At 46.4% G+C, this 11,213-nt stretch overlaps 1 protein-coding gene across 3 annotated transcripts; it reads right to left on the bottom strand.

Annotated features, from left to right (window-relative positions):
* Window positions 1-254: 254 nt before the first annotated feature.
* PSMD4 (proteasome 26S subunit ubiquitin receptor, non-ATPase 4) lies at window positions 255-9,207 on the bottom strand. 3 transcript variants are annotated; one of them, XM_045479178.1, is made up of 10 exons: window positions 9,095-9,207; window positions 4,327-4,467; window positions 3,250-3,364; window positions 2,760-2,846; window positions 2,463-2,531; window positions 2,077-2,292; window positions 1,575-1,683; window positions 1,275-1,406; window positions 1,122-1,189; window positions 255-544 (listed from the first exon to the last, which is right to left on the bottom strand). In XM_045479178.1, the coding sequence occupies exons 1-10, from the start codon at window positions 9,118-9,120 to the stop codon at window positions 374-376; spliced, it is 1,134 nt and encodes a 377-aa protein (XP_045335134.1). In that variant the 5' UTR covers window positions 9,121-9,207; the 3' UTR covers window positions 255-373. The 3 variants fall into 3 exon arrangements, with proteins under 3 accessions (XP_045335134.1, XP_045335133.1, XP_045335135.1); XM_045479177.1 differs by lacking the exon at window positions 9,095-9,207 and adding an exon at window positions 7,160-7,200; XM_045479179.1 differs by lacking the exon at window positions 2,077-2,292 and having other exon boundaries at window positions 9,095-9,190.
* Between the last annotated feature and the right edge of the window lie 2,006 nt (window positions 9,208-11,213).

The following is an 11,213-nucleotide window of genomic DNA, read 5'->3' as shown; positions in this document are numbered from 1 at the left end:
GGGTTTGGCCCTTTCTCCCATTCTCACAGCGCCTCGTTCGTGGCCCTCTTTGGGCACTTTCCAAAGTGTGTAAACACACATTTCCAGGCCAGCCCTGCTCCAGACTCGAGTCTCCAAAGGCCAATACTGTTTTATTTTTAATTAATTAATTAATTAGAGACCAGGTACTGAGGACTCAGTAGGGGACACTCTCCTTCGTGCCAGGCACTCCTCCCCTCTCTCACACTTACAGCTACTACTACTGGAGGCAAAAGGAAACAAAAGTTGCCAAGCTTTATTGAGGCGGCAGTGGTTACAGGTAACATATCTAAGCCTACACCCCATCCCACCCTGTGCGGCCCCTGAGCAGACTCAGCCACCCTTGCCCCCAGTCTCATTTCTTGTCCTCCTCCTTCTTGTCTTTCTTGCCATCCTTGTTGGCCTGGGAGGCGAGGGACCCCATGGCATTTCGAATAGCTTCATTGTTGGGATCCACTCCTGGCAGGTTCTCCAGGACACTCTGAAGGAACTCGGGGTCCTGCATCACATCATAATCCTCCTCCTCCTGAAAAAGGGCAGGGTGGGCTTGGGGCAGGGGCAGGGGCTGGGCCATCTGGGGAGCACACGGCTGCCTGAGCCTCTCTCTCCACCTGACTGGGCGCGGGGACACCTCTGGCCAAGAGTAGGAAGGACAATTGAGGAAAATATCCAGTGCCTATATGCGGTACAAACTCACACATTTAGTACTGACCAGAGAAACTGGAACTCAGCTTCCTGAGCATACAGCATAAAATTTCATGCCATCACGTTCAGATTTCTTGCTCTCAGATACCCATTCTTTTTTTCCGCCTTTCACCCTGGTGGGAAGACAATATCCTACACACCCGTCCAGACTGCTCCCACCAAAAAGGAAGGACAATTACAGAACATGAGGACACTTACTCAACCTTGACTGTGAGCGTCCTATTGCCTTAGCAAAGTTTACCAACAAGAAACGTATATACCTCTGTTTCTTTCCCTGTGCTCCTCAAAAAGCTCAGCTGTGAAACCCGGAGAGTGGTTTCAGGCCTGGAGGGTTTGAGGACATGAACACCAGGGGACTTTAAGCATGATGGGGATGGGGAGTCACTGCTGGCCCTCACCTTGGCAGGCTCAGATGTGTCCATGGCTGAACTGGCATCAATGTCGGCTGATTCTGCCTGGCCAAACTCTGAAGAAAAGAGGTCAGTGTGTTGAGCTCCATTTCTGGACCCAACCTCTCCGCCTGAGCACTGAGCCCCGGGGCCCTGACTCACCTGCACCCTGTAGGGACATCTGCATGGCGTAGGCAATCTGCTCTTCCTCGGTCATACTGCTCAGGTCGGGGAGCCCGGTGCGGCCAAACTCCTGCTGGCTGATGGTCATCTTCAGCAGGGCATCATCCGAGTCTGGAAAAAGAAAGAGAGTGGTAGAGTAGAACCAGTGCCAGGGTCCACACAGACCCACCCCCAAAGCGTTCCCCCAGCCCATATACTCCCGGGGCTGCCAGGCCTCCCCACTCCTTCTCCTGCACCTCCATCCCGGGCCACTGGGCACCCTTCAGCCTTATCCCTCACCTTCGGCCCCGGCTGTAGCAATCCCGGCCTCAGCAGCAGAGGCTGCAGCTGCCCGCCGGGCCTCCTCCTCCTGCCGCTGCCGCTGCTCTTCCATAGAGACACGAAGGGCCTGGCAAAGGGCAGGGCAAGGTCAGTCATTCTGCCCGCCCTCCTCGCGGGCACTGGGCAAGTCCCCTGAGGGGTGGGAAAGGAACACAAAGGGGCAGCTTCTGGTTTATGTACATGGGGAAGAAGCTGGGAGGTAAGAGATGATATAGGGGAAAAGGGAGGACTTGGAAGAAGCCTGGGCTTTAATTACAAGTGAACAAGAGCACTGACACTGGTGCCCCCAGAGATCACACAGATTTAAGGGGAAGAGGGACCCGAAGGGAGTATGGGAAAATGAGCAAGGGTGCTCGGGACTGTCTAGCCCTAGAGAAGCTAGCTATGTGGCGTGTGGGTGTGTGAGTAAGGAGGACAAAGAAGGACCCCTGGGCTCTACGTGAGGTCAATGTTTGCTCACCAGGGCCAGCTCAGGATCAGCACTGGGATCCACTCCAAATTCAAAGTCACTGGCACCAAGTCCCAGCATGGCACCACCTTCACCAGCCAGAATCGGAGAACTGATGAGGGCATCGGCCAAGCTGGGCCCGGGGGGCACTGTCACCAGATGAGAACCGGTACCATCTTTGCCATTCAGTGTGTTTACAAACGCTGTCAGCTTTTCTGTGTTCACTTCCTGAGGGAGGGAAGGACACAGCAGGCTCTCCTTCCCGCCCTACTCCCCGTCTTCTGCCACTTCAGCTTTTGTTTGTAGCTACTCTCTCACAGTGCAGGCACTCCTCTGGGGAAGGACTGTTCTGTTTACAGCCAAATCAAGTCCATGCCCCCCAACCTGGCCTTACTCACCTCTTCCCCAAAGTTGATAATGTCAACATTCACTTTTTCCTTCTTGAGACGTTTAGCCAGCTTCACCAGCTAGGAAGAGGGAAGAGAAATGAGGAAATCTGTTCCATACCATGAGGGGAAATGACACACCTCACAAAAGCATACGGAAACTGGTTAACCTCCCTAAGGCCCCCCAACAGAAACACTGAATTCTGTAGATCCACCTTTCCCTGAAGTGATGGACCCAATGACTCTGCCAGGCTCCCTTAAGGCCTGAGAGACCCATTCCCAAATGTCCCAGCTGTCACCTGGACTCACATCCTTCTCATTGTCCTCCACGGGACTTCCCACAAAGGCAATGATGCGCATCTTGTGATTCTTGCCCTGTCGGTGCTTCAGAGCCAGCTTGTAAAGAGAGAGGAAGTTCTCACAGTCAGCCAGAGACATCACCTAGCTCACTCCCTGTCACTCTGCATTTTTTATGGTTCTTATGGTTTCTACATTCCTCAAGTCCACCATCCTGCTCACACACATTAGACACAGAAGGGTCTGATCCCTCCTTCACCCTTCCTCCTTGCTGTGCCTCTGTGTGGACAAGGAAGAGGGGTGAGTCTTAATTCCAGGGGTCTTTTCCCTCACCGTCATCACTCGTCCTGGAATTCTTCCCACCATCTTTTCTACTCATTTCTGAGTCCTTTCTATTCCCCTGCTCTGGTTCTGGCTCAAGACTCCAGGGGAGAAATGAACAACGTTGGGGGCAGAACTTCAGAACACGGTGAAACAATCAAAGGGATCCAGTAGGACTCACGTGGGCCACACGGATGCCAGTGCAGAAGGTGATCTTGCCCTTGGGTTGGACAGTGTGAAGCTTGGAAAGGATGCGGCCGGTGTCAGGGGTGAGTGTGGTCAGCACTTCACAGTCACTGGGATGTAGGGAAACGGTTTCTGTGACTTCAGGTCAGGACAAGTGCCTCAAAAACTGTATTTGACTCTTCTTTTCTTTTTTTAAGTAAGTTCTACGCCCAATGTGGATCAAGAGTCACATGCTCTACCGACTGAGCCAGCCAGGTGCACCTGACTTGTCTTCTCTTTAAAGACCTTTATAATAACTGTAATCTCTACTTTTCTTAATCGAACACCCAGTGTTTAGAGAGTAGACCTTAAAAGTTCTCATCACAAGCAAAGAAAAATTTGTGAGATATGGGTGTTAACTAAACTTAGCGTGGTGATCATTTTCACAATATATACATATATCAAATCATTATGTTGTATACCTTAAACTTATGCCATGTTATACGTCAATCATATCTCCATAAAACTGGAAATAGTATTCAGTAGATATGCGCGCAGGAAATAAGTAGTTGATTTTGCTAACTTGCCCTCTTCCTCCCAATTTCCCTTGAATTCCTGTTATCCTGCCTTCTGGGGGTAACATGACAATCCCTCTACCATAGCTCGATGCTGTTGACTATGTCTCCCACCTGCTCCATCTCCAGACCCACTGGCCAGCTGACAACACGCATACTGGGATGGGAGGCTACTCATCCGAGGGTTATCAGTCCTTAGACCACTTCTAGGGTAAGAGGACATGTGATAAATGCCCTGGGGACCCTTATCCCAAATCACTTTTCATTGAATTTAAAATATATTGTGAACTCTCACCCCAGAAGATCTAGTTTCATAATTGTATTAAATTCAGATTAATATTAAACTCAAGTTACGATCTATATTTCCACCAAATAGTGAAGAAACTAGTCTAGAAGGTGGATAGGCAAACATAACTTCACAGAACCTACGAAAGGGTGACAACCTGGATACCACAGTGGGTCACATGTGGGAAGCCACCCACCCACCTACCAAGCCCCTCCTCCTCTCCCCCATGTACTTGGCCAGTGTGATGAGGCCCACGTTGTTCTCAGGGTTGCTGCGGGTCTTGGAGTGACACACTATGTTGACAGCGTCCTGCTGGGCCTGCAGCCGGGTGGGTAAGAAGTCCCCATTCCGCATATATTCACTGTTGTCCACGCTGTCAGATTAGGAGAGAAGGAAGGGAAAGAAGACATATTGTAGGATCTCTCTAGTTCTAGGGACCCCTACCTCCCTGCAACACTTTTCCTTTGAGGGACATTGTAATGTACAGCAGTGCATTTATGTGTGTGTTTGTGTATGTATATATATATACATATATATATACACACACATATATATATACATACACACACACACACACACACACACACACACACACAGACTTCCAAGCATTACACCAGACTTAGAGACTCAAAATGAGAGAAGGGGGAAACAAAATTTAAATCTTCACTCCACAAGTGACTCTGATAAGCACCAAACATTGAGATCCACTCATGTACCACAACAACCTTCTCATAAGAGGCATGTAAGTGTTATTAAACACTGTCATGGATGTATATTCTAAATTTGCCTTTAAAATGTGAGCATTCCAAAAGTAGAAAATATTTATAAAATAATACATGATTGGCAGCACTGAGTGCAGGAAAACACAACGCAATCATTTGGTTAAATGTTCAACAGCTTTGACAGCTGGACTAAACTGCAAAAATGAGATTTCATGGATTTGGAGTCTCACTTCTTTTATCCTTGCAGTTTTTCCCAATCTAAGGGACCCAGATAATATGAAATATAAGCTCCAGCTTCCCAGAGACCATAAGAAGGCAAGTAAATGAAGCCGTTACACAAGCCCTGAGCAGGATCAATTCTTGATGACTCGAGATGCTCTAGACCTCTGTCAATGATTCCATATGTGCTGAAGGGAGGAAGGAGTGGCCTCCTAGATGAGACACTTCATTTCCTCTGGCTAACAAAATATGGTCTGGGTGGCAATCTTTTTCTTTAGCATCCTCTGGCAATAAATATAAACCAAACATGATGAAGAGAGGTAATTAAGAAACTACCCTAAGAAACACAAATGGGAGTAAAGAACAGTGTTCAGGTTCAGGTTCAAATCCCCAATCTGTTACTTATTAATACTATGATCCTGAGGAAGTTACTTAATTTCTCTAAGGTCTAGTTACTTCACCTGTAAAATGAATTTTTACCTGTACAGGATTGCTACGATGATGAAATTCATAGAAAGTACTTAGCACAGGGCCTAACAATAAGCATGAAACACAGACTAGTTTTCATAGTGGAAACTCCATCTATGTAAAGGAGATCAAGGGCTGACTCGACTGACCATGCATTATATTCTTTTTTCCCTGATACACTGTTTCTGATTATTCTCCCAGCAGGGAAGTAACAGTCTCTCTAGCTTCAAATACAGTAGTGAGTCCAAATATAAAAAACAATGGAGGCATTGAGGACCATCCAACTGGACAGCTACTAAGTATAAGGACTCTGGGCAACAGGGCAAGAGCAGATGGCTAAGGACTGGAAGAAAGGCCTCATGTAAGCAAGGGGACTTGAGCAGTAGGGAGAACAGACAGTGGAGAATGCGGCAGCAGGGCTCCCACTTTGACAGGCATCAGAACACAGGGAAGGTGATGGTAGTATGGTGGGATTAAAAACACAGATGCCTTGGGGGTGGGGGAAACACAGATGCCTGAACACCTACGTATGCATCCCTAGAAAAGTGTATGCACACTGTTTAGTTTTTCTAGTTTTGACCTCTATATGAATCGAATAATGTATCTATTTGACTACTTTTGCTCAAAGGTATATAATTTTTCCCAACAAAAACCCAACTCAAAATAAGGGCTTAGGGGCACCTGGGTGGCTCAGTTGGTTGAGCATCCAACTTCAGCTCAGGTCATGATCTCTCTGCTTCTGAGTTCGAGCCCCACGTCGGGCTCTGTGCTGACAGCTCAGAGCCTGGAGCCTGCTTCTGATTCTGTGTCTCCCTCTCTCTCTGCCCCTCTCCCGCACATGCTCTGTCTCTCTCAAAAATAAAAACATTAAAAAAATTTTTTTAAATAAGGACTTATGATATTATCCACTTATTCCATAAAGTCTTCATTTAAAAAAGAATACAGATCTCTGGACTTCCCTGGCTGGGAGTCTGACTCAGCACATGGAGGGCAGAGTCAAATACTTGCAATTTTTAATAAACTCCTCCAAAGAATTTTCATGCACAGCAGACTATGAGGCTCTACAGAAAAAGAGGAGTGGCTCTCATCATTATTCTATGACTGGACTGCTACAATTGGCCACCAATATGTCTCTCTGGACCTAATCTTTCCTCCTATACATCAAGCCAGGCCAATATTTTTTTAATGTTTATTTACTTTTGAGAGAGAGAGAGTGTGTGAGCACGCACAGGGGAGGGGCAGAGACAGAGGGAGACACAGAATCTAAAGTAGGCTCCAGGCTCTGGGCTGTCAGAAAAGAGCCCGATGTGGGGCTTAAACCCACAAACTGCAAGATCATGAGCCAGGCCAATATTCTTTTTTTTTTTTTTTTTAATGTTTACTTATTATTTTGAGAGACAGAGTGCAAACAGGGGAGGGGCAGAAAAAGAGGGAGACACAGACTCCAAAGCAGGCTCCAGGCTCTGAGCTGTTAACACAGAGCCCAACATGGGGCTCAAACTCACAGACCGCAAGATCATGACCTGAGCCGAAGTTGGACACTTAACTGACTGAGCCACCCAGGCATATCCCATGCAATATTCTTAAACGCCGTTTTGTATACGGCTTGGCCTCCCCATGGCGTGAACTCTTTCAGAAATCCTCTGTGGAAGGTACCAGACAGAGGTCGACCTCCTGAGCCTGACATCCATCTACCTCTGAAAAAAGAAAGAAAGAAACTACCTTACACCAACAACCTTATAATCAAGTCACACTAGCCTATTTCCTAATTCCTAACCACACCTTGGGCATTTACACTTCAGCAGCTTGGTTTCTGCCCTTCCCCCTAACTGTCTGTCTTTCCTCAACATTTGTCAAAATCTAAATTCCCTCTTGAGGACTCCTCAAGTACACTGAACCTAACAGATGTACAGCACTGTACAGTTTACAGAGCACCGTCACAAACATTTTACCCACCTGTGCTATAAGGCAAGTGGAGGTCACTACTCTCCCCAGTGAGAGATTTACTACATTCTCAAGAACATAGAGCTGGTACCAAAACCACAGGATTTCGTATTCCAAACCCTGTCCTTTTTCTACTCTAACATGCTCTCTCCCAGAAGTTGCCAGATTTAGCAAATAAATAAATAGGACTCCACTCCCAGTTAAATTTGAACTATACATAATTAACAAATAACTTCCAGGGCACCTGGGTGGCTCGGTTAAGCTTCCGACTTTGGCTTGGGTCATGATCTCACGGTCCATGAGTTCGAGCCCCACTTTGGGCTCTGTGTTGACAGCTCAGAGCCTGGGACATGCTTGGGATTCTGTGTCTCCCTCTCTCTCTGCCCCTCCCCCACCCCATCTCTAAAAAATGTTAAAAAATTTTTTAATTTTTATTTTATTTTTAATTTTTAAAAATGTTTATTTCTGAGACAGAGAGAGACAAAGTGTGAGTGGGGGAGGGGCAGAGAGAGAGGGAGATGCAGAATCCAAAGCTGGCTCCAGGCTCTGAGCAGTCAGCACAGAGCCCAACACGGGGCTCAGGCTCAAAATCACAGACCGCGAGATCATGACTTGAGCCGAAGTCGGACGCTCAACCGACTGAGCCACCCAGGCACACCCCAGCAAAAAAAACATTTAAGTAACTTCTTAGTATAAATGTGTCCCATGCAATATTTGGGACATTCCTATGGCCATTTTTTATATTAAAAACTATTATTTATATGAACTATTCAAATTTAGCTGTGTATCCTATATTTTATCTGGCAATGCTATTCCCCGCCCACCAAAAGAAAACTCAGGTGGTTCCTCCATCCAACTGGCGATTTGTATTTGTGTACTATTTTGTATTATATTTTACTCTCATACTTAGAAGAAATTGTTGAAACCTCGCAAAAGTTTGTGTCCTCATCTTCTACTCCAACTTATAATAAAGTACTCAGCCCAAGTCTGAGACTGATTAAGAGATCTAGCTCACCAGATAAGGGCTTTAATGTCAGAAAGCCTGGGGTTTAAATCTTGGCTCAGGCTAGTCATTTAAAATTGCTGAGACTCGGTATCTCCATCTGTAAAATGGACAGATATTTACCTAGGAGTGTTGTGAGGTGTAAGTGAGACAACGTAAATTCACGCCTGACACAGAGAAAGCAATTTATAAATAATACCTTTCGAGATGATACAGGGAAAGGTAATGGAGACAGAGATGAGCACCCGGGGCTGGGAAAGAATTTACAATTTCCCTTCCTAATACCCATTATTTTGAGAAGCGGAGGGCAAACTACACGATGACTCTGAGAAGCAGGACTCTGGCTACAGACAGCAGAGTTGGGGATAGTCTAGAGAAGATGACGCTAGACTACTGCAAGGCAGCAGGGATCGGCTGGTCAATGACAGTCCGACAGCTGAGGGATACTGGGGGTGCTCCGGGCCCATCCACCTCTCCCGGGCCCTGGGATGACTCAGGAAGTCGATGGAGCTCCTTCCTTCCTGGCCCTGGGCCGCATCTCGCCGACTGGTCCCCCACCCCCATCCCAGCCCACCCGGCCTCCGCGCGACATGCGTCCCCCACCCCATCTCGCCCCATCACGGGGCCCCGAGGCAGCTCCTCACCAGACCATAGTGCTTTCCAACACCATCTTGCCACCTTCCTCCCTCCCGGACCGGTTCTCCTAGACTGACAAACAACAACTTCTCCGATTGGTCCAATGCTCACCACCAATCATAAGGCCCCGCTCGGCGAGGGGCATTCACCTCCAGCCTCCGCGTTGCATTTTGGGAATTGTAGGCGCAGCCAAAATGGAATGCATGAGTGACGTAGGACGTAGGTAACACGCAAGAGAGCCCTTCTTTGCTTTCCGTGTCTTGCAGGTTCTGTGGTTGAGTTCTCTGCTGGCTGATCTACGAGAAGCGGGGAAGGATCCTTTGAAATTACTGTGGACGTGTCTACCAGCATCGTTTTTTAGAAAGTGGCGGGGGGCGCCTGGGTGGCGCAGTCGGTTAAGCGTCCGACTTCAGCCAGGTCACGATCTCGCGGTCCGTGAGTTCGAGCCCCGCGTCGGGCTCTGGGCTAATGGCTCAGAGCCTGGAGCCTGTTTCCGATTCTGTGTCTCCCTCTCTCTCTGCCCCTCCCCCGTTCATGCTCTGTCTCTCTCTGTCCCAAAAATAAATAAACGTTGAAAAAAAAAAATAAAATAAATAAAATAAAATAAAACTGTCTTTAAAAAAAAAAAAAAAAAAAAAAAGTGGCGGGATGGCCAATGACGTTCCAGCTCCGTCAGTTCCCCATAGCGCTTTGTGCACCCAACCACCAAGCCCTTAGCCTCCTGAATTGAATGTGTATCTCTTCCTCCCATTTAATTAAGGGCAGGAAAAGTGTCTTAATCTTTGCAGTCCCTAAGCCCAGTACAGAGCCTGACACATGGTAGGAGCCAAGAAAAGGTTTGACAAATCAATCCTTTTAACTAATCTCCCAAAGAATGGGAGACAAACTAGTAAACCATTTTGGTTTGTTAATCAAGAACAATATTCATGGGAATGCAAGCTGGTGCAGCCACTCTGGAAAACAGTATGGAGGTTCCTCAAAAAACTAAAAATAGAACTACCCTACAACCCAGCAATTGCACTACTAGACATTTATCCACAGGATACAGGTGTGCTGTTTCAAAGGGACACATGCACCCCCATGTTTATAGCAGCACTATCAACAATAGCCAAAGTATGGAAAGAGCCCAAATGTCCATCGATAGATGAATGGATAAAGAAGATGTGGTATATATACACAATGGAGTATTACTTGGCAATCAAAAGGAATGAAATCTTGCCATTTGCAACTACGTGGATGGAACTGGAGGGTATTATGCTAAGTGAAATTAGTCAGCCAGAGAAAGACAAATATCATATGATTTCACTCATATGAGGACCTTAAGAGACAAAACAGATGAAATAAGGGAAGGGAAACAAAAAATAATATAAAAACAGAGATGGGGACAAAACATAAGAGACTCTTAAATATGGAGAACAAACAGAGGGTTACTGGAGGGGTTGTGGGAGGGGGCATGGGCTAAATGGGTAAGGGGCACTAAGGAATCTACTCCTGAAATCGTTGTTGCACTATATGCTAACTAATTTGGATGTAAATTTTAAAAAATAAGAAAGGAAATTTAAAAAAGGAAAAAAAGAATAATATTCAAAAATGCTTTGGATTACTTTTCCCTACACACACATGTAAAACTGGAAATTCCAGGCCTCTCCATTGGAGGGAAAGCGTAGCAAGGGACCAGGCATGGCTACAGAACACCATATTTAGAGATGGGAGAGTGGAGTGTTGTGGATATTACCTAAATGTTGGTTTAATAGATATGCTCAAAAGTTATTGGTAGGCATCAGAGCTTGTATAGGAGTAAAATCTCCCTATTGCTAGAGAAAAAAACTGTCAACATAACCATAGACAGGAATGGGGAAATAAGCACAGAAAAATAATTACAAGTTCAAATATAACCAAAATATTTTGCAAACAAGACAAGAAATATATTTAAAAACTAGCTACACATTGTAAATAGAGACACACAAAACTAGTGATAAAAAGTAAAAATTGGGGCGCCTGGGTGGCTCAATCAGTTAAGCATCTGACTTTGCCTCAGGTCATGATCTCACAGTTCTTGAGTTCGAGGCCTGAGTTGTGCTTGCTGCTGTCAGAGTGGAGCCCTCTTTGGATCCCCTTTCCCCACCC

This window comes from Leopardus geoffroyi, chromosome C1 (assembly GCF_018350155.1).
Source record: "Leopardus geoffroyi isolate Oge1 chromosome C1, O.geoffroyi_Oge1_pat1.0, whole genome shotgun sequence".
NCBI classification, from domain to species: Eukaryota; Metazoa; Chordata; class Mammalia; order Carnivora; family Felidae; genus Leopardus; species Leopardus geoffroyi.
This window is presented reverse-complemented; position numbering and strand designations above follow the sequence as displayed.